Source organism: Typopeltis vanoorti, chromosome 12, assembly GCF_054136105.1.
Source record: "Typopeltis vanoorti isolate ZY-2024b chromosome 12, IOZ_Tvanoo_1.0, whole genome shotgun sequence".
Taxonomy (NCBI): domain Eukaryota; kingdom Metazoa; phylum Arthropoda; class Arachnida; order Uropygi; family Thelyphonidae; genus Typopeltis; species Typopeltis vanoorti.
In genome coordinates, this window is record NC_143560.1 from 28,091,621 (window position 1) to 28,119,109 (window position 27,489).

Sequence of the window (27,489 nt, forward strand, 5' to 3'; positions counted from 1 at the left end):
TGTTCTGAAATTAAAGTAAGTATTCTTAACACTGTAGAAGTCTCCATAATTTATCAGAATGAATTAATGTAATGGATGGTGTGTGGATCTTTAAGATCAAGTGGCGCATCAATATGGGCTGTGCGCAGACTTTAAAATAAGGTCGAAGATAAGAACCTTTGGAAGCCATGGGATGAAGACAATTAAGTGGTTTTGCTTAAAAGAGTGTGAGGAACCATTTTAGGGAGGGTGTTTAGAGGGGATTTCGGATGGACTCGAAAGTATACAATATTGGTGGAGACATAATTCAAAAGCAATTCTAAGCTGCACAATTGAGGTGTTTGGTGAAACATCAGGAAATATTAGAGAGCAGAAGGAGGGTTGGTTGTGGAATAATAATGTACAAGAAACAGTGATGGCTAAGAGGAAGGCAATGCAGAAGTGGGACAAGTCAAGAGTGGAAGAGGACAGAAAGAAAAAGCTAGAAGCCAAGAGAGTTGTTGCGAAGGCCATGGCATATCAATATTTTTATGATCAATTAGAAACAAAGGAAGGATACAGAAAAATTTATCGATTGGCAAAGTGTAGAAATAAGGCATCAGAAGACATCTTACATGTGGGGCAGATCAAAGACTAGAGGAAAGGTATTAAGGAGGGATGTGGATATAAGAAACGGATGGAGAATATACTTTTAAGGGGTTTTGGGTGAAGAAAATGCAAGGACTCGCAGAGAAAATGGGCAGCCTTATGAGGGGATGGTGCAGAACATTAGTAGAGTGAAAGAGACCATAAAGAGGATGAAGAATAGAAAATCAGTGGGCCCTGACAGGATCCCAGTGGAGGCATGAAGGCACTGGAGGAAGAAGGAATTGACCTGCTGTGGGACCTGTTAATAAAAGTTTGTCGACAGGAAAATATATCCGAGGAATGGAGGGAAAGTACTCTTGTCCCCATCTACAAGGATAAAGAGGATGCACAAGACTGTAAGAATTACAGAGGAATAAAGTTGAAGGCTATAAGATCACTGACTGGCATATGTAACAAAATATACAAAACTGGACACTTACCAAAAGATTTTAAGCACTCAACGTTCCTACCAATACCTAAAAAATCGAAGACAATTAAATGTGAAGAGTACAGAACAATCAGTCAGATAGCAAAAGTTATGTTATATATCATCCTAGAAAGAAATAAACATAAAATAAAAATGGAAATTAATGAAATAATCTGGTTTTCAGGAAAATAAAGGAACTAGAGAAGTACTCTTCAACATTAGAACTATTATGGAAAGATATCTGAAAAAGCACAAGTCTACTTATGTTTTATTGACTACACAAAGGCCTTAGACAATATACAACATGAACAACTAGTCAAATGCATCAGAAATTTAGGAGTAGATGGTAAAGATACCAGATTACTGATAAATCTATATTGGGAACAAACTGCCTCAATAAAAATATCGGAAGAAATCTCGGAGGAATTCCCAGTAAAGAATGGTGTCAGACAAGGCTGTGTTCTTTCTCCTATTTTGTTTAATCTCTATACTGAAAATATCTTCCAGCAATTAGAAGAATTTAAAGGAGTCGTCATAAGAGGCAGGAATATAAACAACTTAAGATATGCAGATGAAACAGTACTGCTAGCTGAAAATAAAAAAGATGTTCAGAACTTACTAGAAGAGATGCTGAAGCTAAGTGAAAAATATGGACTTAATTTCAACTTCATAAAAACTAAAACCATGCTGGTAACAAGAGAAAAAGGGAAAATACCCGATATAAATATTAAGATCAGAGGAAATACTTTGGATCAAGTAGAGAGTTGTATATATTTGGGTCAACTAATTACAGAGAATGGAAAGTGTGATAAAGAAATATTATGAAGAATAGAAATTGCTAGATCAACCTTCATTAGCATGAAAAACATTCTGACCTCAAGGGAAATTCACACAAAAACAAGAATTAGGCTGTCCAAATGCTACGTATGGTCAACACTGCTGTATGGAGCAGAAACCTGCACAATATCGAAATATTGTGAAAATAAACTAAAAGCCTTTGAGATGTGGATTCTTAGAGTCCCATGGACTGCCAAAAAAAAAACTAATTCGGAAATATTAGAGATGATTGGAGAAGATAGGAATCTGTTGAAAACCATTAAGAAAAGGAAAACCACCTACCTTGGTCGCATACTAAGGAATGAATCCCTACAAAAAACACTTCTAGAAGGAATGATACAAGGAAAAAGAAGAGGAAGACAAAGAACAGATTGGATGAGAAATATTAAGGACTGGACCTTTTTGTCCTATGAAGAATGCAAAAGAGAAACACAAAACCATACATTGTGGAAGCTCATGGTAGTCAATCTCCTGGAAGGAGATGATATCTGACAAGACAAGAAAGTTGATATCCTACACAATGAAAATCCTAGAAATGGTTCTTGATGGAAGACCGAGGAAGGAGGTGAAGATTGCAAAGGAGCAATTTGGCTTCATTCCTGGTTGATCAACGACAGGTGCTATCTTTGAGTTACGGCAGATAATGGAAAAGTTTTGTGAGAGCAACGGGAGCTACATCTGGTATTTGTTGATCTGGAGAAAACGTATAATAGAGTGCCAAGGCAAGACGTCTGAGGGAGAAGAGGGTACCAGAGAAATATGTCAGGTTGGTGCAGGAGATGTACAGAAATGTGAAGACAAGAGTTTGGACCTTCCTGGGAGAGACCAGAACTTTTCAAGTGATAGTTGGCTTGCATTACGGGTCAGCATTAAGTCCGTTCCTGTTTAATATTGTGATGGAGGAGGTGAGAGAAGATGCGTCTTGGACTATGTTGTATGCAGATGACATTGTGTTTTGTGCAGAATTAAGAGAAGTGGCAGCTTATCTGGAAAGTTGGAAGAGAGAGGTATGAGACTGAGCAGAAGTAAGACAGAGTATATGTGTTGCAAAGTGGATGGCAGCCAGGAGACAGATCTGGAAGGAAATGTCATCAGGAAGGTCAGTGACTTTAGATACTTAGGTTCAACAGTGAAAGAGGATGGAGAGGCTGAGAAGGAAGTGGGATGGAGGAACTGGAGAAAGAGATGGCTGGAGTGCTGTGCGATAAGAGGGTGCTGATCAATCTGAAAGGCAAAATCTACAGGACAGTAGTGAGACCAGCTATGACGTATGCTATGGAAACTGTGGCCCTGAGGAAAAATAACATCAACAGGATGAGATAGCAGAGATTAGCATGCTTAAGTAGATGTGCAATGTGACCAGAAAGGATCGTCTCAGAAATGACTATGTAAGGGGAACAGTGAAAGTTACGAACTTGGGAGTAAAGATACATGAGGCAAGGTTGAGATGGTTTGGTCATGTGAGGAATTGGGAGGATGAATATGTGGGAAGAAAGGTCATGCAGATGGATGTACAAGGGAGGGAGGAAGCGTGGGCTGCCAAAGAAGAGATGTAGGGAGATGGTGGAGGAGGACTTGAGGATAAAGAACTTGGATGTGGTTACAGTCCAAGACAGGAGGATATGGGGGAGACTCACTACAAGTAGCGACCCTACTTAAATGGGACAAGCTGCAGAAGAAGAAGATGGTGTGTGGATGAACAGTATTTTCCAAAACATGTGGAAAAGGATACGGAGCACGTAGTGTGGAGTGAAGTAAATCAAGATAGGTGGGGTTGTTAATTAGTCCAATTGTTCTCTATTGAATAGTATTTAGAAATTTCAAGGAAAGATCTAGTTAAAAGGACAATGTACCTTTTGACCGAGCAACTTATTTATATCGCATAATGGCATGAGAAACCTTTGCAAGTCTTTTTTTTTTTTTTTTTTTTTTTTGATGGCAGGTGCTTTAGTTGGTCTCTCCTGCACTTCATCCATCTATTCATTGGACATCATCAGATGCTGTGTGCTCTGTTCCTTGGTGATGTGCCACACCAATCCTCACCAGGTAGTCCTGCTGTATGATTTTCTGGAGGCCTCAACTCTGAAAATCATTCACTCCACACACCATCCATCCATCTCATTTGATGGATGGATGGTGTCTGGTCTATCCCTTCCTGTTTTCCAGGAACTTTACCTTCTGTTAGTGTTTTGAGAAGTCTTCCTTCTGTTTTTTCGATGTGTCCAAAGTATTACAGCTGCCCTCTTTCAATATTCTTAAGGAGCTTTAAAGTTCTACTGATCCTTTCTAGCACCCATCTGTTTGTACACTTTTCAGTATGATATTCTCAGCAGCCTTCTGTAACACCACATCTCAATTTTCAATTTAATCGAAAAAAAATTGCTTAGCCCACCCTAGGTACTAATGTGCTGTAGGTTTACAACCTTTCACGGATGCAAATCATATAAAAAAAATTGACGTATTCAATCATATAATAATAAATTGGTTTGTTTCTAATATGAAAGGATTCCTCAGCTGAACATAAACCTACTATTTTGGAGGATAACATTTTAGGATTCATAGGCCATGCAAAAAGTAATATGTTAAGATACATAGTTTTCAGTCACACAAAGAACATTTTTTTAAAGCATCTTCATCTTTATATCCTATCAATCTAAGATAGTGGAGTGGATAGAAGATTAATACACTGGATTGGAGATTTAATGTCTCATTAGGTGTCAGTGAGTTGTGTAGTGGGGGCAGTATCCCAGAAGAGGAAAGTCACTAGTGGTGTGCTCCTAAGGGTTTTTTTGGGGAGACATTTCTGTTTAATTTGTACATAAATGATATTTGAAAGGACTTGAATGGTGATACACAGTTGGCAGATGATTCAGTGTTGGAGAGAAATAGAGCAAATGTTCATGTTCTAAGTTTTCAAGAGGACTTGAATCTACTGGCTAAATGGGAAAGTGAATGGGGTTCACTGTTGCAAAGTGTATAGTTTTAAATTGGGAATCAAAGATAGCATGCAGAATACACAATTGATGGAAATGTCTTACAGGATGTGAAAGAGATGAATGATCTGGGAGTGATTATGGATGAGGATCTAATATTTCATGGACACATTTCTAAAATTGTGAAGATGGTAATAGAGCTATGGCAGTGATCTGGGAGATAGTCACATGTAGAAGTAAGGATGTCATGGTTTCATTGTATGAAGCTTTAATCAGATGGCATATGGATTGCTTGTGCACACAGATTTGGTTACCTGGTTTTTAAAATGAAGAGATGCTGGAAAAGGTTTAGAGACAATTGAGTAAGATGGTTTCTGGAATGGTTGAGATTGAAGCAGATTGAGGGAATGTAATTTGCATTCCCTCAATCTGCTTCAGTCTCAAAAAAGGAAGGTAACCAGTGGTGTGCCCCAGGGTTCAGTTTTTGTGCCCTTGCTGTTTATATTGTTTGTAAATGATATAATGTGGACTGACTGGAGATCTTCAGTTTGCTGATGATGCAAAGTCAGGGAGAATTATAAGTAGCACTCTGATAATTCCCTTCAGGAAGATTTGAATGAACTTTTTATTTGGACAGGAGTGGGATTGTAGTTTTAATATTAATAAGTGCATTTTAGAGTATACAGCTCTACTATATTGACAATGCTGTACTGCAGGAAGTGGATGAGATTCGAGATTTGGGAGTGATGGTTGAGTAGACAAGTTCAGAGGGCATATTGCAAGTGTTGCAAAAGACTGCACATCATAGTGCCTCAATGATAAGAAGTACTCTAATATGTAGGGATAAGTAAATGGTTGTGCCACTGTATAAAGCACTGGTCGGACCACCCTTGGACTATTGTTCTTGGATTTGGTCACCTGGTTTTCAATGTGATGTGGAAACATTGGAGAGGGATTCGGAGATGAGTGGCTAAAGACAATATCAGGACTTTGGAATGCTGGCTATGGAGAGAGGCTGTAGAAATATGGATTGCAGTTTGGTGGATAGGAGGAAAAGAGGTGACATGATAGAGACGTTTAAGTGAGTGAGTAGATTTTATTGGATTAATCCAGAGGGGATTATAATAAGAGTAGAAGGCGAGAGAGGAAGAACCAGAGGCCATTTCTGGAAGTTATATAAGCGTGTGGTGAAGAGGAGTGTGAGGAGTAGTTTTTTTTGCACAGAGAATTTTCAGTGAATGGAATGCATTACCAGAATATGTTGTTAAAGCAAGGAGGTTTAAGATTTGCTATATATGATAAATATGTTGAATGAACCTCCCAGGATGAGTCTGCTGACTCCATAGAGGGTGTAATAATAACAACAATAATGAGGAGGAGGAGGCAGGATGAAATGCTATTGGTAAAAGCAGAATAGTTGCTTATTCAAGGTGGCAGTGCAAGAAGTAAAGTAGAGGTAAGTAACTATATGAGTGGTATGTTGCTGTAGGACTGGAAATGTGGATGGTGTTGGCAAGGAAATATATATAGACTTGATTTAGTGATGGAAACTTAGATGAGAATAAAAAAGATAGATCTAAGAACAAGGGAAATAAATTCTTTAGCTTCTGAGAGATGGTTGCCTTAAATGTATGCATGTAATAGAAGTCATCCAAGGATTGAAGAAGGGCAGGAGGTGCTCTTGATGATAGGAGAAGAATTGACTGCTCCACATGGAGATTCTGAGACATTGAGGTGTAGATAGGATGGACTTTAGAGGGATTCTGCTGCTGCATAGAAATGCAGTGCTTAATGACAGGGAAATAATTGATTACAGGCTGATCATAAAACAAAAACTAATATCCTAGTAACAAACATCATGGAATAGACTCCTAACAACCTATAACAAGTAGCCAAATCCTGAAATTAAACTGAGGCAGTCTAGTGGTGCCATAGAGAGGAAGTTTTTGTTCAGCTCCACCTATGTCAGTCATGTTGCACACTTCTTTTTGAGGAAAGATGACATGCCTATATGTGAGAATTATGACTGATTCTGTGTTATCTGTCTGTCATGTTTTAAACTGTCCACATTCTTTGAGTGCAGTAGTTATTATTTTACTACTTTTACAGAGAAGACCTTACCAGGAAGATTTTATTCATTTCATTAAATATACTTTGATTTCTGTAAAACAAAATTAATCTTTATATAATATTCTAAAATTAGAGCAGTTATATTATTTTTACCACATAAAATTTTCTAATTACCATATTTGCTGGCTTATAAGACGCACCCCCTTTTTTGTACACATTTTTTAGGAATATTCAGTGATAAAAAAAACTTTATCACTGAATATTATAATGAATTTACAGTATTTGAAATATAAAGTAATATGTAGGTCTACTTTCAACAAATACCTAATCTAACTAGGAAAGAGTACCCACCTTTTAATCTTCTTTGTCAAAACCCAGAAATTCATCTCCAGAGCTAAATGAAGAGACACTTGAAACCTCTTCTAAATCAGAATCTGAGTCCTCATACAACAAATTGTCCTCTGTACCATCCAGTGTATTACTAATGCCACACGTCTTAAATGATTAAACCACTGTCTCAGTTTTCACAGCATTCCAGGGGTGTGCCAGTAGTGAGCGCTGCCTGTGTGCAAAATTTTAGTTGGCACCCCAATAAAAAAATCACTTTAAAAAAAAATTTTTTTTTTTTAAGTATTTCCTCCTCTTTGGTGCCTGTGTGCGTCATACACATCACACATATGGCCGGCATGCCTCTGCATCTTGGACCCACTCACAAACTTGTGAAATGCTAGGCTTCTTCATGATGGCGTAACCTCCAAATCTGAAGACTGCATCCAGCTGTTCCACTTCTTCATAAATCCCTTAAATGGTTTATTAATACAGACATCTAAAGGTTGAAGCTGACTAGTTACACCTCCTGGAATTACAGCTAACTAAGTTTTCAATTCTTTTAGTTAGATTTTTAACATCTTCTGTTCTGTGAGAACGAAACTGATCCCATACTAGCAGAGCAGGCTTCTTCAACAGGGTTCCTAGACCAAATTTTATCTATCCATAACTTTATTCCTCCTCCACCCATCCTGCCTTTTGCATGAACATGTACAAACACTCCTTTAAGCAGTTTTTCTTTGGGTAGCGTCTTCCTTTTAAAAATCAATAGTGGCGGCAATTTTGTACCATCAGCACAGCAGGATAGAACAACCCAACTATGTGAATTTTTTTCGTGCCCCAAAGTTTTAACAGTAACACTTTTTGGAATCTACAGTTTTGTTTGAGGGCACATCAAAAGTCAGCGGAACCTCGTCCATGTTTCCTATTTGCGCAAGTTCAAAATTTTCTCGTTTCCTTGCATTAATGACAAATCGATGAAATTCATTAATTTTTTCTTCATATTCAGCTGGCATCTTTTGTGATATTTTTGTTTTAGTCCACATACATAGCTGGTTTCTCTTCATGAATCTTGAACACCATGATGTTGACCCAGTAAAGTTGGCTGTCGCTTTCACTTGATGAATAATCGTTTTTGTAGACACTGAAAGTCCCGCTTTTCTGTGGTCTAAAATCCAAGTATGCAATTCTGCCTCAAGTTCTTCTGGCCATTTTGCAGTTCCACTTCATAGGTTATGTTTACTGTGAGTTGCTTTTTTTTAGATCCTCTTCCTGATTCTGCCAAATTCTTATCATTTTCTCAGTTTGGGGTGGCCCAAAATGCCTCTCTGCAGCCCTGTTTCCATGTTCTTTAGCATGGAAACAGCTGCAGAGAGGCATTTGCCAAGAAATTTATCACCGTTCACAACAACCGCAACATCAATTGGAAAGTTTAAACGAACAGGAACACAGCCGTGATCGTTGATGACAGCACATGCACATCTACCGAACTCTACGTAACTGGAATGCTTTCACACACCGCAAGGAAGAAATCGCGTAACTCCGAACAGAGAGAATTTCCAGAATTGAAAGTAATAAAAAAAACTGAGTATCGGCGTATAAGACGCACCCTGTTTTTCAGACCTATTTTCAAAGAAAAAAAGTGCATCTTATACGCCGACAAATACGGTATATAAATAAGTTAGAAATGTTAAATATAAATGAATTTTACATTATACTTAAACATTTTTTTCTAGTTCTGTTTTAATATATTTTAACCTTTAATACATAAGATGCTAACTTGTCAATGATAGCCAGTCCATCTATAACAACTGTTGAGTAGTGATATGGATGTTGTGCTCTCCTGAAGATATGAATAGATGGGCAAGCAGGCACATTAGTGTGGCTACCAGTTCTATGTTAGTATACAAAAGGCAGGAATGAGGTTGGATATACTGTTTGATGGAGATATATAGAAGAAGGGAAAGGAGATATTGAGACGTGGGGGGGGGGCTGTAGACAAGGGCCTAAAATTTAGAATCTACATAGCTCCAGTTATGAGGACAACATAATGAATTTCAGCAGTGATGAAGTGAACATCGACATATAAATGCATTATAGTTCCCTTGTGTAAGGGGCTCTATAGAATGCATTCCATACATAGTGAATGAGTTTAAGACTGTTTAATAAGCAGTTTGACTGTGAGAGCATTTCAGTGAGTCTTCTGAATTCTGGAGTTGATAATAAATAACTTTTTTATTCCAGAAACTTCTCAATAAATCTACGGGTGATGTCCCCGCCTAGACTCCGCCTTATATTGCTCCTTAATGCCTCTCAATCCTCTTATCCATGTTGCCTTCATATCCATTTCCATTTGTTTAGGTGATGGCTACTAAATAAATGGAGCAAATAAATAAATGTGGTATCCTTTGATACATAAGATGCTAACTTGTCAATGATAATCAGTCCATTGTTATCATACTGTAGCCATTTATTTCCCTTATCAAATTCATCTGTCACTTGACTATAGAAAAAGGAGTAAATTACTAAGCAAGATACAGTCTCGCATATTTGTATTCACTTATTCATGAATTTGACTCAGTTTGTTTTGCTTTCAGTCCTAGAGTACTTATCTTCTAGTATATCACTTTCTGCAAAATCAAACAGTTCACTAGATAATTAGACTATATCTCTAGCTCAAATAAACATTTGCACATTTATGTGCTCTGCCATCACCTAATCCAGTAATACCCTGATAATCATTAGTGATGACTCGCCAACAGAGTTTTACACTTTAAATTAAAGATGGCAAGAAATTATATTCTTGATTTCATCCTTTATCCAAGTGTAAGCAAACACAGTTTTTGTGTGAAGGAACTTCATGACTGGTTTAAGAGTTTACACTTGGTACACTGCTAGTGCAGTATATGTTTTATTCAGCTGTTTGGACAGGAAGCCACACTTTTCCATCTAATTTAATCCTTCAGACCTGAATTCTCACTATGGGACAGGGACTTAGCTGTACAGCCTTTGGTTGTCAGCATCAGTTTTCTTTCTTCCATAATTTTCCGCATTTAATATTGGGTAATGCATTTGTTGGTTTCATTTCTGCCTGTCTCCATTTTTTAGTTAAGAAACTGTAATAAATATAACAAACTTGCCTATATATAAGTGAACGTGAACTCCTTGGTTATGGAGATTATTAATGGGACTGGTTTCATAAATTAAATGAATTTAATGTGTGCATAAGAGCAGAAAGCTCTGTTGCTTTTGGTAAGGGAAAAGCCATTTGCTAAAAATGTCCCAAATATGATCGGTTTCAGTAGAGAGGCTATTGTGATCCAAACAGATTATTCTGGCTCTGTTTGCTGAGGTTTAGGTAATATCATACTGCTGGGATGGTGTGTGGTGCACACACCTACCAATGTAGGTAGGTTTTTATATACTGATAAGGATCCATTTGATATCCAGGTGACTAAAGTGTCAAAGAAGGGCAGACAGTTATTGTTTTCATTTTCAATGGCAAAACAGATCCTCAGGTGTTGAATGTTGAGGTGTGCTAAAAATGTATCCCACATTATGGCCACGTGGGGAAACACTGTTAACGTAATATAACCATATTTTGAGTTTGAAAGGGGCAAAATTTAGGTCTCTGTTTTCAAAATCTTCCATGTAAAGATTAGCATGGGGGGAGCCTATAGCTGTGCCTTCAATTCGCTTATAGGTTTTGCAAATTATGGCAAAAATAGAACATAACATCTGTAATCTCCTGCCCCATATTGCCAATAATATCTAACTAGATGTAGCCAAAATATTCAAGTCAGCAAAACCTCCAAAAAGAAACTTATCCTATGTGAAATTGACTGCATTTAAAAAACTTTGCCAGAACTAGAATATTATCCTTACCATAGTGGATAAGGATAATGCTGCTGTAATACTTAATCATTCTGTATACAATTGAAAAATGTTGAACTTACTCAGAGACTGATCATACCACCTAATTGACACTGACCTTACCCAAACATGCAAAAAAAGATTCTCTAAAAATATCCTGAAACTACTCAAAAAACTTCATATTATCCTAGGTCTCTCTTGATTTATGGATTACCAAAAATACACAGACAATATACTCTTGAGATCCATAGTAGATTATTGATTCACCTACTTATAAAGTGGCCAAACACTCATTACTTGCCACACTTCCCATATAAAATCTGTGTGTACTTCAAATCTTGCTTGTCAGGTATGATCCTCAAATACAATAACATCACATCATGGTCAGATTTTATATATCTTCCCTGTTCACTAATATACTTTGTAACAAACTTCAGAACTCATTCAGAATCTGTACCCCCCACCCCCAACACACATGTCAGCCTTATTCGCCTTCACAATGCATTTGCTATTTTACCTGCAAGGAAAAAAGTATAAGCAGATTGAAGGCACAGCTTGGAGCCCCTTCCCTCTGATCTTCATGTGGAACATTTTGAAACAAGGCTCTAATATCTGCTCCTCTCAAGCCTACAATATGGCTATGCTACATTGATGGCATGTTCTCCATTTGGATGTTGGAAATGTTTTCAGCACACCTCAACAGCCAACACCCAAGTATCTTTTTCACCATTGAAAAGAAAAACAATAACCATGTGCCCTTCCTTGACACTAATTGCTCAGCTATCAATGGATCATTATCCTTTTCAGTATACAAAAAACTTTCCCACACTGGTAGGTGCATCCACCACCTATCACACCACTACCACCCTCTCTCAGCAGTATAGTGTTATCAAAACCTTAGCAGAGATCAAACCATTTATTTGAACTACAACAGCCTCTCCACTGAAATCAATCACATTTGGGACACATTTTTAGCCAATGACTTTCTCCTTGCCAAAATCAACAGAGCTCTCTTCTCTTCTGTGCCCCCCCCCCCAGCGGTGTAGTTATGGGGGGGCATCGTTTTGACTTTTTGTGGTATTTTTGGTGAGTATTATTGAGAGGGGCAGCATATGCTCTAGTAATGCCACTGCCCCCCCTCCCTCAAATATCCAGAACACAAAAAATCCATTACCATTCTCTACATCTGGAACACCTCAGAAAAAATTGTACACATTTCTTTAAAAGTATAACACAGACATCCTTTCAAACCTTATCAAAAATTAGTTATTCTTGTCTGCTCACCTAAAGATCCTCTGGACCATTCTGGGATCTACATCCTGCGCCTGCAAGCTTAAATACTTTGGACAAACAGGAAGAACTGCTAGTATCCTAGAAGAACACAGAAAATATGCCTGTCATTTTTAGTTAAGAAACTGTAATAAATATAACAAACTTGCCAATATAAAGGTGAACTCCTTGGTTATGGAGATTACCTACAGTCATTTTGAGGTGGACCAAGTCATGGATACTGATCACCAGATCCAGTGTAGAGAAATTTCCTTCCTATACAGAAATAACTTTAAACCATGCCGGCATGGTTGGCAGAGTAGTTAGTGTATCAGCTCTCCAGCCAAAAGGCGGCAGGTTCGAATCCCGCTGTGGGCTTGGATGTTTGTGATTGTCTGTGAAAGTACTAGTGGTGGTAGCCGGCAGTAGATGGTGTTGGTGTTAGATGATGAAGGTTGGTGGAGTAGTGAGACAAAGAGTTGTAGAGTAGATGCCTCCCTCGATGAGTCTTTGGACTCCCTGGAGGTGTTATGTAATAATAATAATAATAATAATAATAAGAGAGACCATTTCTGGAATCCACCACAGCACTCCAACATTCCCCAAACTTAAAATTTGGCTACATTGCATTGCCAGAAATCTGGGAGACTCATTTAGTGAGACCTTCAGTACGTGTCTATCACTGCATCAATAGAGGATGCCAGTTAGTATAATACTATTGAAGCCCATGATTACAAATGTGTTTGACTTCCTACTAGTAAGGCTGATGCATGTGCTCTATGTATCTCTGTATTCATTGTCACCAAGATGAAGTATTGACTTACTAACCTAATTAGTTTAATAAATTTCATTAGTTAATAATTGATTTTAGATGTTTATTTTATTCCACTAAATATCGATAGGAATGATCAACATTCAAGCATCCATACCATACTTCTAGGAATTTACCATGTGTCCTGCAGTTTTCTGGCCAGACTGGACATTAGAATTGCTTAATGTATGGTTTGCATCCAATTTCACCACTATACATATTATTTTCATGAACCATTCTAGTCTGTTATAGGATTTATTGAGAAAAGGCATGTTATTTCTGTACAAATTTGAAATTTGACCTTTTCATGAATGTGCTTCTCTTGAACTGTTCTAGCCTCATCAAATTTGGATGCAAAATATTCATACAGCTGAGTGACTCATTCCAACCAGGAGCATCCAAAGATACATCTCTCTGCATTGTTGTGACAGATGTATTTTTGTGTTTGTAAGCAAATATTGGTTGTTCTTTCAGTTTGACCATATAGATCAGTTCACAAACAAGGACATCTATAGACCTCCCGAACTGGCAGTTATCTACCTTAATCCATTTCTACAAGAATCAAATCCCTCTTAGAGAGATCTGATCCTTGTAGTAATGGATTAAAGTAGATAACTTAATCTGGGGGTTGGGGTTTGAAAGGGATATTTATTGCCGACACGGTTGGCCGAGTGGTTAGCATATCTGCTCTCCAGCCAGAAGGTTGCGGGTTCGAATCGAGCTGTGGGCATGGATATTTGTGATTGTATGTGAAAAAATACTAGTGGTGGTGGTAGCGGCCAGTAGATGGCATTGGTGTAGATGATGATGGAAGATGCAGTTCGTTGTAGTTGGTGGATTGAGTGATGGAGACAGAGTTCTAGAGTAGGCACACTCCCTCGATGAGTCTTTGGACTCCCTGGAGGTGTCAAGTAATAATAATAATATTTAGGAAAGACTTCCAAGACCTTAAAGAAATATAATCTCCTTATAGATTTCACATCACATCTTTCTGAACCTCACATCAAACTGTGAAGCTACCAGTTCTTCAAGGATTAGTCTAGTTTCTAGTTTTTTAAATTATATCAATCCCACAACTGAGGTCTCAAAAAATTCCTTCTTTCTTTATGATTACTTGTGTGAGAAAGTAATCATAAAGAAAGAAGGAAATTTGATGTTCTTGAACAGCTACCAGTTGTAATCCTTGAAGAAAAGAGTATATAGAGAATGACTGTTTCAAAGAATGGGGCTAAATGGAATGAAAAAGAAAGGTAAGTTTCATAAGTTTGAAGTGAATGGTGTTTGAATATTGACCAGAAGTTGCTGGTATTTCCATTTGGAAGAAAGTGAAGGGCGGATGATGGGAAGTTCAGTATTTATTTCATATGGGGTTCCCTCCTTTCCTCCCCCCCCCTCCATCCCTTAGAACAGGTTGATTCCTCCTAATGAGGGTTTAAATATGTATTTTATGACTGTAGATCACTGCGTGTTCATGGGCCGGTTTGCTTGTTCTGGGGGTTAAAAAAAAAAAAAAAACCTACCTTTGTATGAGACCGGCTAACTCACCTTTAATTGAGAGATCAGATAAAAGTTCCTTGTGTCTTCGACGGGAATTCAACCCAGGTCTTTCCAAGCAAAGGGTATCGTCTATACCAACCGAGCTACAGAGGCTCTTGGGAAGTTCAGAATTGTGCCAGTGAAAATGTTGAAAATGCATGAATGCAGAAAAGAACATCTGTGAAAAGTGAGAGAATCTGAGCGAGAGGGTCGTGCTAAGTAGATTACTCCCCTCCCTCCCCCCTCCATCAAGAATTCTGAGGGAGATTTTTTTTTAGGTATATCACCCCAAATATGCATTCAACATTCTAAGAATTGGGAATATTTTGTGTATGTTTGATGTAATGGATTTACTTGACTATATGAATTAAATAAATTTTATAACTAGAAGCCAAGAGATACCAAAATAGAAAAAATGCTATTTATTATTTGAGCACACAACTAGTAAAGTTCTCTTAGTAAACTTCATTGGGTGCATAACATGAAAAGAGAAATACAAAAATATATATTGCAAGAGAAACAACAGTTATAAATTAACTTACAAACATATTGCTGACATTTGAAGGCATTCTTGGATGCCATAGTATTGTTGGGCATGATCTTGTGTATGCCAGTGCTGGATAGCTGAAGAGTAACAATCAGATAGGCTATAGCTAAGGGTATTAAGATAGACCAGATTGAGGACGATTTTTGTTAGATTCTGCAATTCTTCTCCAGTTCATCGTAGTATTTAAAAATGTTTTCTGATTTGTTCCAGATCACTGAATGAATGACAGAATCATCCTTGTTAGAATAACCAGAATTAATAATGTGATAGTGCGCTGGCTCTAGTTTTCATATGTAATATGTCTGTAAGTTAATTTATATCTGTTGTTTCTCTTGTAATGTTTTTTTTTTTCGTATTATTCATCCGATGAAATTTTCTAAGAAAACTTCACTAGTTGTGTGCTCAAATAATAAATGGTATTTTTTCTATTTTGGTATCTCTCGACATCTAGTCATTAAATTTAGTTAATTACACACACACACAACTTGAATTTCACCTGTAAACATCTGTAGACATATCACATATTAGGACATGGTTGGCTAAGCTTTAGATAATCCAGATACCCTGTTCTAAAAACTAGACATGGAACTTTTCATGCTTCACCTGGCCTAAGTAAACAGTGTGTTTCTCACACTGGGTAATAATTTTGGGATATGCATAAGTTATCCATTTTGCCAGTTCAAGAGGATGTCAAGTTTTTTGGAGGCAGGGCTGTCTTTTGGCAGCATTAAAGATAACTAATTACCAGATTATTCTTGTTTCACTGGGAAATGTAAAATGATAACCATTTTAAGAATTTGATTATGGAAGATCATGAAACTACCATTTGAGTACTGCATCATTTTTCAAATGAAGAGTAATATCATGTACTGTTTTCTGCGAAACAGTTTAGGATGTGTGGTCAGTGATAAGTCATTATTGTATAGAAGGGAGAGCATAAGTAAAAGCACAGAGCTCTGGAGTTGATATGGAAATTCAAAAAGAGGAACCCATCCTTTGAATGCCTAAAAATTAACAGGCCTGTATATCAGACCCATCTAATACCATAGTCAAGAACAGCTACCTGAGACTTTCCATGCCTTGTGTCCAATATTTCATCTAAATTTTACTGGCTCGTGTGCATGAAAAACATTTTGCGTTAAGTTTCCAGTCTGACTCAAAGTTCACAGCAGCAAAAGTCACAAGCCACAAACCCTTAATCTGATATGCCTAAAATTGGTGATATCTTTGGTAAAAGATCATGTATTTTGCATGGTAAATACAGCGATTAGTGGTGTACCACAAGGCTCTGTACTTGATCCTCCATTACTTAATTTGTATAAGTGATATAATAAGTGATTTGACAGGAAATATTCAGTTTTTTGCTGATACTAACCTTCGAAGAGCACTTGTAAATGAAGGTGAAATCCTGCAGGAAGACTTAGACAAACAGTTTAGGCAAAGGTAAATGGTTATCAGTTCAATGTGGTCAAGTGTAAGGTGATACATTGTACTATATTGATGAAAGTGAACTGCAGGAAATTGATGAGGCCAGGGACTTGGGTGTGATTGTGAACAGGAGAGTTGAGAGGACATTACCAAAACAGCACATCAGATTACATGGTGGGTAGAGAATACATTAACAAGCAGGGATAGAGAGACTATTATTGTCCTGTATAAGGTTTTAATAAGGCCACATCTGGAATAGTGCGCACAGATTTGGAAACCAAATTCCATGGAGATGAAGTGGTGGAGAGGATCCAGAGGTGGGTGACAAAAATTGTTGTAGGTCTGTGGGATGTTCTCTATGAAACAGTCTGTGGGCTTCAAAAACTAGCTGATAGGCAAAAAAGAGGAGACATGATAGAAGCATTTAAGTTATTAAAGGGTTTTTGTAGGATTGACACTGAAGACTTAATAGGATATGGCAGGAAGAGTGAGAACAAGAGATCACCAGTGGAAATTGTTTAAGAGTGGTTAACAAAGATGTTAGGATTAGACTTTTTTTTGCTTAGAGGGTGGTGAATGGGTTGAAGGAAAGGTATTATATGAATAATAGATCTCCCACAGTGACTGACTCCATGGAGACACCTGTATAATAATAATTATCGTTGCTGTTTCAACACATTTGTCCAGCCACAATAACTTTGCATAAAAGAACTTTTATGCCTTAATTTTGACAATAACATTTTGATAGTTTAACACAAAAGAAACACTAACTGGTAATTGGTTTACGGAATTAACAATGCATATAAAGTATATTAATTAAAGGTAACTTTAATGAATAACTTCTATATTTCGGCAACGTCACATTGCCATCTTCAGGAACATAAAGATATGGTATGTGCACGCAGGCACTAACACAAAGCAAATGAGGAAGAAAGCAAGAAACTAATATTGTTCCTAAAGTCCTAATGGTGCCCTCTTGCGGGCTAATTTGTCTTGGCAGTTGGGCTGAAGTTCTCATAATGTAAGTCTCAAATTTGAAATGAAACTACTCCCAAATTTGGGGTAGTTTCATGCAGCCAAATTTGTTGAGGTTAGGAACGTTTTTTAGAGCTGCTGAAGATTCTTTGAATAATCTTTCGTATTTAAACTTGCTGCGATGAATTATTTTTGTTTTCTTCCAACGAATTTTATGGTGGGTATCTAAGGCATAGTCTGCCAGCCCAGAGCGGCTGTACTGGTGAAACCGGATGTAGTCTTGGTGTTCTGAAATCCTGATATTTGTTGTTCTGCCTGTTTGGCCAAAGTAGGACAATTTGCAGCTGCAAGGGACTTGGTATATACCAGGTAGGTCTAGGGGAAGTGGTTGGTCTTTGGTAGAGCGGATAAGGGATGCCAACTTTTTATATGGTCTGTAACAGGAAATAAGGTCATATTTTTTGAGGATATTGATTATTTTCTCAGAGGTGCCCTGGATGTAGGGGATGGTGATAGACTTGGTGTAATCTTTATTGTGGAGGGGGGGGGGGTCTGTGGTTTACTGGTTTTAGTATTTTTTGGGGGGGGGGTTATAGCCATTGGCTAAGAAAGTGTTGAGGATGTGGTTTAGCTCAGTAGTTAGGGCCTTGTCATCTGAGCAGATTAATTTTGCCCTGTTATATAGTGTTTTTATAACCCCATATTGTTGTGAGGGGGGGGGGGGGGCTGCTGGTGAATGTATCTGCCAGTATGGGTGGGTTTTCTGTGAACAGAGAAAACCAAAGATCCATCAAGCTGGCGGGTGATTAAAGTGCCTAGGAAGGGGAGGGTGTTGTTCTCCTCTTTTTCTAAGGTGAACTGGACTCTGGGGTGTTGGTTGTTTAAGTGTGTTAGGAAGGAATAGAGCGTGTCTGAGCCATGTGGCCAAATAGCAAACACATCATCCACATAACGAAGCCAAATAGTGGGTTTTTGTGGGGCGGAGTTTAAGGCTTTCTCTTCAAATGTCTCCATAAAGAAATTGGCCAAGGGTGGGGAAAGCAGTGAACCCATGGCTGTCCCCTCTATCTGTTTGTAGAACTCGTATAAGCCTTGCTACTAGAAAAGAAACACTAATTCAATAGTTCCTCGTAGTTACAAATTCCATCACTGTTTGCAGTTCAAGTGACTATGCCTCTGCAACTTCTTGATGTCAGCATCAGTTTGACCACACAATACAGGCTAAAATGAATTAATTAGTATATTAAGTTGAAATGAGTTATTGTAATATTAGTTAGAGGGGAGACATTGGAGAAATTACTAATTAAAATAAGTGACAAGATTTATGATATAATTGGTTTTTATGGTATATTCAAAATTTATTGACTGTAAATTAGAAATTCTGATAAGCAAAAATTTGCTTTGCACAGCCACTACGCTTGTGCACTCCTTTTGACCAGTGTGCAAGCTTACACAGCTTAGAGGGATCATTGCTTGGGTCTATGAGTAAGGTTGGCTAATTGGAAAACCTCCAGGTAGCAAGAAGTTTTCTGTTAATGATGTTGTTTTCGATAACATTCATTTGGGATGTGGATAGAGTTCGATGGCTGACTTTTATCTCTTTTTAAGGGACTGCTGGATATAGGTAGTGATGCTCTTTAGTTGGATATTGCTGCCATACCATTGGATAGATACAGATGACAGCTTGAATAGGTGATATTGGATTGGTGCTAATTCTGAAATGTGAATTCCAGGCACAATTGTGAGTGATACCATCTATACTAGGAACTATAGTATCTGGATAAATGAGAAGTTTTCTGATGTATTTTTAGCAAAAGATAAAAGGATGCATACAGTAAAGTGTGTGATTTTCCTTAGTTGTCTATACAAGAGCTGGAGGAGTCTTATCTTTGGGTGATACATCTGTTCTACCATATGGGTATGAGAAAGAGAGGATTGAAGCATAGGAAGTAAGGTCTTTCCAGTAGCCTTAGTAAGGGGCCTGAAGACTCACCTGCATTTTAGTTTATTTTAACATGCTGTGGTTAGTAGTGTAGATTTGAAGAAGTGTTTGGATCAAAGAAGAGGAACAGTAATTGGGCTTAGGAAATAGGCATAAAAATGAGATAATCACATTCAGTATTGTTGAGGTACCAGAGGACTGCACTGAAATTGGCTGGGTTGATCTGTAGACAAGGAAATGCAGACCAAGTTATGTTTAAAGTTTTCAAGATTAATCCCAACTTAAAAAAAATAGTTTGTTTGGAGGAAGAGCTGTTAAGAAATAATCATCATCATTCTCCCAGGGAGAATGATAATTGTTTGGTATTTTGGTTGGTAGATGAATGGTGTTTGTGTTCGATCTTTACTAACGGTAGATATTTCAGTCTCTCTCTCAGCTGATTTTGTGACTTTGGAGAAGGGAAGTCATTGAAATTATAAACATTGAAATCTCCAAAGATTATTTCACTGTTTGAATAATTACTATTGGAAATTTCCCTTGAAAGATAATCAGCCATTAGTGCTTATTAGAATTAGAAGAGCAGTAAAGTTGGAATTTTAGCTAAGGGCTTCCAACTAACAACTAAAGAGCATCCCTGCCTGTAATTTTTGTTTCCGAGTAAAACCATTTTCTCTTCCTTTGTCTGCGTGGATGTACAATTTTAACTTGTATCCCCGAAGATATTGGAATCATTTTCTTTCATTCATGACTGCTGTGCATTATTTTCATTTAAAATTCTAATATGCATGCTGCTTCCTCCTTTATCAGCCTTAATTTGATTCTGAATAATCCTCAACTAACTCTAGTGCAATGCCAAAGACATCTGTTGTTCACAACTGCTTTTTCTGGCTTTTAATATGAAATATTTGTATTGGAACACTAATATTCATTTTCTTTCCTTTAATGTTACGTGGTGAAGGTCGAAATTAAAATAATTATTCCTAACATGGTTGTGATCTTCATAATTTAGTGAAATGATTACTAATATTCAGATACAACTGAATGCAGTATTCAAAGGCATAACATGCTTATATTTTGCAAAACTTTCCATTCATATTTGTCTACAGCATTGTTTCATGATAGCAAATTGCCAATTTAAAGCAATTTATGCTGTGTATAAAGATAACACTTCACTAACTTCAAGTGAGATAACCCTGCAGTATCTGTGAATTTGGTCGGGGTCGTTGGTTACCATGTAATAGTTACATTTTGTCTTCAACATGATCTCACTATGAATGGAGAAAAAGATGAATTGAGGTCATTTTATTATACCTTTGTTCCAATGAATAATAAAATTTTGGAAAAAATAGGTGACTGAGTATTGTGTGTATATCTGATCATGATGTTGCTATATGTTTTATGAGCCATTTGTCAAATGTTGTCTAAATTAGACACAAAAAAGTCCTTATCCTGATGGCATTCCTCCAATTGTCCTGAAGGTCTGTGCAACAGAACTGATTCCTATCCTATGCTGTCTGTACATATTGTCTTACTCCACTGGTCTATATCCCAAAGCCTGGAAACTGGCCTATATTCAACCCATTCCTAAAAAGGGTGTTATGGTAGTTTTATTTCTCATTGTATAATGCTATTTTGATTCAGTGGTCACTACTCTTTCCTTTACCTTATTATATATGTTAGCCTCTGTCTGCTAGTTTTAACCGTTATATATCCCTAAATCGTCTGCCTAACACTGAGTATATGATCTTACTGCTTATCTGACAATTTCTAAGTTTTGGGCTCTGAGAAAATATCTGTTCCCTGATCTCTATAAGTCATCCACATTCGCTCAGACAAATTTATTCCCTGTGCCAGCCTGGACTTTAAGGACAGAGTCAAACTCAGCCTAAGGATGGTTATAGAGAATCAGATGCTACTAATATAATTCGCTTGAAATCAGAAGCCGTAGGTTTTCCCTTTTGTCTGTTTGCAGTCGTGCCCCCTTTCCTTTCTTACTTAGGATATCCCCGCGCACGCATATGATCACCAGGTTCGTATTTTTTTATGAAGGGTCTAGGTCAGTCTACATGGTCAGAAAAGCAAGCATGGAAGGTAACAAACAAATTTAATGAATCCATAATTAATTACAATACAAAGACAAAATTGATATTTATGCTAGATTAAAACTCTTACGTTTCTCTCACTTTCTCATTCTTAGATACACATGGATTTCTTAATCTCTACAATACTATTCCTTTAACTTATCAAATATTTAGTTTACAACTTGATAGGAGCCAGCAAGGTATTTGGCACACCTCAAGTAGGTCATGACAGAATCTCCAGTAAATTAATAGTTCTCAGAATTCAGTGTAATGGTATAGAGTCATTCACACATATAATAATTCTTCATGTTTATCCTTATCATAAATTCGAGTTACACTTTCTTCCGTTTCTGTTAGTCAAGTTCTCTAAAGGGCTAGAATATGTAAAAGTACTTATCTACACTATCTTGGGTTCTTTCGGGATTTTCTCCGTTCTTCTTTCTTACGAAGTTCTAGCTGCCTTGGTTCTGTTGCCACGTGGGAATCACGTGCTCTCCCTGGATCGAGTGCTCGGTTTCTTTACTAAGGATTAACGTTGACGCTATTCCTTACCGACGGCCTGCGTTCAAGATTTGCCGTGTTCTGTGGTGGTGCCATACTGGGATTTCTCGGAGATCAGCTCTTAAAGATAAGAATTGAATCACGATGCCCACTCGAAGCACACGGTGAGAATACAGGAACAAACAAAACAGGGGGGGGGTTCAATTCTATGTTGCAGGTTTTACACGCTCCCCAAGAGCGCCACCTTTCCGAGTTTGATTTCTCCTTTCACCCTTCTGATTCGTCCCCGACTGGGTGACTTCACCGCTCCTCATACAGGGCATTTCCAATTCCGGGAATGCATGCGTCTTGATGTTTTCTTAGAGGTAGCGCCCACAGATGGTTACGCTGTTAATGTAGTATTGGGCGACCTTTGCCCCTTCTTACCGAATTATTGGCATTCGTTCATATGTAGAAATTCACTGATAATTCCTCTCATGTGAGCCCTTTTTGTTGATTTACAGTTACATTAAAGTATAAACACACTAACTACAATACAAACAGTTCTTATTCTAATTTGCCAGTTTTTATTTCTTTTAAAACGTTAGATTATGCCAAATGATAAGTATGCTCATTTAATGGATATCTTCTATTAGACTCTGGAAAGGTGACAAATCACTGCCATCTGACTACCACGCTATCTCACTCACTTCAGTCCTATCCAAAGTGATGGAGAAAGCCATCAACTCTCAGCGCCTATTCTACCTTGAAGGTACCCAGCTATTAAGCAATCACCAGTACAGATTCCATCGCCGATCAACAGATCTACTTTCGTACATCACCCATCGCTGGACAAATGCCATGGAGAAATTTGGAAAATCCCAAATAACCACGTCTGACACAAAGGCTTACTAAGCAAACTCCTATCATTTGGACTGTCTCAGGATTTCTCCTGATGGATGTCCAGCTTCCTGTCTGGACACACACACACACACACTGTGTGTGATGGTAGATGGCTCCCAACCTCTCACCGACTCTTCCTTCTGTATATCAATGACCTACTTCAGTTGACCTCCAGCCCAATACACAGACGTATTGGGTTGGAGGCCAACCCAATATGCAGACAACAGCACATTGCACTCCTCCCTTTCATTTGACAAACCCTACTCTACACAACTCTAACCTAGCATCAACCACCACTGCTCTTAATTCTGACCTCCAAGCCATCCTCCAATGGGACTCAGATAACCTCGTCAACTTCAATGCTAGTAAAACCCAGTTCTGTCTTATTTCTCACAAAAAAGAACCATTTTCCCTCAGCATTCTTTTTGATAACACTCAAATTCCCAGACAAGATGAGATTTCTCTTCTTGGAATTACCCTAATATCAAGCCTCTCCTGGCATAAACACATCACAATCATTGCATCCTCAGCTTCCAAAAAACTAGGTTTTTCTCTTTCGCTCAAGACTTAACTTCACCTCTAAATAGCTGTTAACCTTATACAAATCGCATATCTGCCCAGCTATCGAGTACTGCTCTCGCATTTGAAGTGGGGGTTCCTAAAAGCTTCCTCAAAATGATTGCCTCCCTACAGAGGAGAACAGTTAGACTGATAAATGACCCATCTCTCACCAACTCGCTCCCTTCACTCTCACATAGATGTTTGGTCTCTGAAATTTGTATATTCTATAAATATTCCATGGGAAATGTTCATCTGAAACAGCATCTATAATTCCTCCACTCTGTACTAAGCCCATTGGAACATGTACAGCTGCTGCCCAACATCCTTTCACAGTACAATTTGAAATCCACAGAACAAGTTTCTTTTCCTCATCCATGCTACTGCTGTACTGTGGAACAGTCTTCTCCCCTGATGTATTTCCCAAGGAATATAGCATACAAGCTTTTAAATCAAATTTTAAAACAAGTTTTTCCTTTCCCAACCCACTACCAATATATGGTACTAGCGTACTATAGGTTGACCAGCCAACCTCTCATATATGGACCCAACATATAAAAAAAAAATTCTTAATAGAAATGAAATGCAAGAAAAAAAGTTAACTCCATATTTTTTTCTCCTTTGTATTATTGTGTGCATATTTGAAGTTTGTAAGTTTAATCTTCATTTCTTTTTTCTCTTAATGGATAATATACTACAAACTCTCTTTTATTAGCCATCCAGTAATTGTAATTTAATAATATTCATGTATTTATTAAACATTTTCTGTTAAAACATGTCATTTTCTTTGTAGCAAGTACAAATCAATGATGACTTCTGTGGTATGGATGTGAATACCCCATTAGGTGGTAGTATGCCAATTGAAGCAGCACCTGTGCTCACATATTCTGGTTTGCTTCTAACATCTGTGGCATCAACTTCTACTCATGACTATACTGTAGCATTCCTTGGTACAGCTGCAGGACATTTAAAAAAGGTACTATTCTAACAATGTGTAACTTTAATTTTGTTACTTTTATTGTATGCCTTTTACTTAATTGCTATAATAGTGAATTATTCAAACAATAGCAACCAGTCCATATGCTGCAAATCAAGATTCCCCATGTTTCTTGCCTTTTTTTCTACCTTTCTGACTGACTCTTTAAAAGTATTCCTAAGACTTCATTAAAGTGCCAGTGAACATTATTAGTTTAAAATAATATTTTTTGAATAAAAATAAAATTAGTGTAAATAACAAAACATTTAACTTGTCAACTGTAGAACCTTATCATTTGTAGGCAATTAAGAAGAAAGAACCTACCTATTCATAGCTTTCTTGAACAATTGGAAGCTGTAGTCCTTACAAAGAATTTAGGTAAATAGAATAAAAAGAGGATGAAGTTCATCATCATCAAATTCCTGATATACCCTCAAGGGGTGTACAGGATATGATAGTACTACATGAAAAATTTACATCATTACTAACTTCCTATCTAAATTTTCCTCCAAATTAGTCTGTTAAATGTCAAGATGCCAATATTATCAGGTCTTATATTTCTGTCTTCTAAGGCACGTTTTACTGTATCAATCCACCTATATCTGGGTCTTTTTTCTGCCAACCTTACAGAGAACACTTGTTTTGCTAATCTTTCTTTTCCCATTCTGCTTAAGTGACCATACCAAATGAGATTAGCTCTGCTAACGCATTCCTGGATGTTGACAATGTCTAGTTCTTTCCTAATATCCTCGTTTTTAAAATGATATTGCCATTGATGCCATCTGTTCACGCCTCTAATCTTTCTCAGGACTCATATCTGCAGTCTCTAATCTTGGTCAAGTGTTTTACTTCTGACCCAGCTCTCAGATCCATAAGTTAAAACTGGTTTGAACACTGTCTTTTATACAGCTAATTTAGTGTTCTGACTAATTTCTCTCTTATTCCATATGAATTTATTCAATTGACTTCCTACCATACCAGCTTTGATTCTCTTGTATATTTTCATATGTAACTTATAATCTTCACTAAAAATCATGACTAAGTAGCTGAAATGTTTTACTCGTTCCACAGGTTCTCCATTCACAACACAGTTGACATTTTCAATGATTCTGCCTATTTTCATTGTCTTTGTCTTTTTATTGCTGACCTTCATACCATATCTATTACAACAGTTATTCAATTTAGTCAGAGAATCTTGCAGACTTGTAGCGGATTTATTTAGAAGTATAACATCATCTGTATAAAGCAAAGAGCTGACATTAACCTCTCCAATTTTGATATCAGGTTTAATACAACTTTCCTTCATAATGTGATCCATATAGATAATGAATAACAGAGGGGATAATGTACATCCTTGACTAACACCAGATTTAACATTAAACTATCTTCCTGTACTTGCTTCAATTCTAACTGCTGACTTACAACTCAATTAAAGACTAAGTGTTGCTTGATATAATGCCCCATTGACACCATATAACTGTAGCGTATTGAATAGCTTCTCTCTTGGCATCTTGTCATATGCCTTTTCCAGATTGACAAAACTTAAATACAGATCTTTGTTATATTCCCATGCTTTCTCAACTATTTGTCGTAAAGTGAAGATCTGATCCTGACAGCTCTATTTGGCCTGAATCCAGCATGTTCTTCACCAACCTTTCCCCCACAATTCTTCTCAATCCTTTCTGAAGTATGCTTGCATAGATCTTGCCAGGAACACTCAGTAGGGAAATACCTCTGTAATTCTCACATGCAGTTTTATTTCCCTTTTTATACATGGGTACTATGAGAGCTCTACTCAAATCATCGAGAATTCGTCCCTCTGTCCAGGCTTTCTGAACTATGCAGTGCAGCTACTGTAAGACTTTTATACCACTATATTTCAGCATATCTGGTCGAATATCATCTACTCCTGCTGCCTTTCCACATTTCAAGCCTTTGATGGCTTTTTCTACTTCAAGTATGGATATGTATTCCTGATTGTATGCCTGTTGTGTTTTTTTTACCACTATGCTATCACTGCTTGTTTCATTTAACAATTTTTCAAAGTAATTACTCCATACTTCAAGGATATCTTTTTCTCCTGTTTTCATGTAACCTTTATCATCTCTAACTACTTTTACAGCACTCTTTCCTCCATTTCTGAGCTTCTTCAACAACCTTCAGAATATCTTGCCACCTTCTTGATATTTATTTTCTATGGTCTTGCCAAAATCCTCCCATGACTTCTGTTTAGCCAGTTTTACATAGCATTTAGCTTTCTTACATTTGTCTCTGTATTCTCTAAGAGCACAAGCTGACTTATTTGCCAGGAACTTTTGATATGCTTTCTTCTTTTCCTTCACTGCCTCTTTAACCTCCTGTGTCCATCCACCATGAAGTTCTGATTTTTTATCCTTGCACACAACCTCACCACATGCCAATCTGGCTGAATAAATCAGTGTTCTCTTCAGGACTTGCCACTGAATCTGCAAGGTTTGGTTCCTGCTCTCAAACTCTTTCATATTTTCTTGAATAATATTTATGTACAGTGGAACCTTGGTTGTCAAACGACTCTCATCTTGAACAAATTGGTTCCCGAACAAAAAATGCACTGGTTTCCGAACAGACAAACTGGGAACCACATGCTCCATGGGCTGAGATTACGGTGGGATAACGTTGGTTACGCTGTAGCCTCCGTTCAGTTCAGACACCTGCTGGAATTTCTGGAGAATTAATTAATTTAAGACACCTATTGTATATTATTATAAGGTGCCTCCATTGAGTCAAAAGACTCATCACGGGAGACCCAACATTGCATACTAAGCATTATTCACACAATACCTGTCATACTTCCCCTTATACTCATTCACATTCTTGAATTTGCAGTGCCTTTTCTTGATTTTTTTTGTATTTTGTATTTTTTTTATTTAT

General features: G+C 37.4%; 1 protein-coding gene across 1 annotated transcript in view; it reads left to right on the forward strand.

The window, feature by feature from the left end:
* The window catches only part of LOC150100648 (plexin-A4-like), a 707,214-nt gene that overhangs the window by 154,250 nt on the left and 525,475 nt on the right, over window positions 1–27,489 (forward strand). The window contains 1 exon segment of the mRNA XM_090401991.1: window positions 24,397–24,579. Coding sequence (XP_090258117.1) covers window positions 24,397–24,579 — 183 coding nt within the window.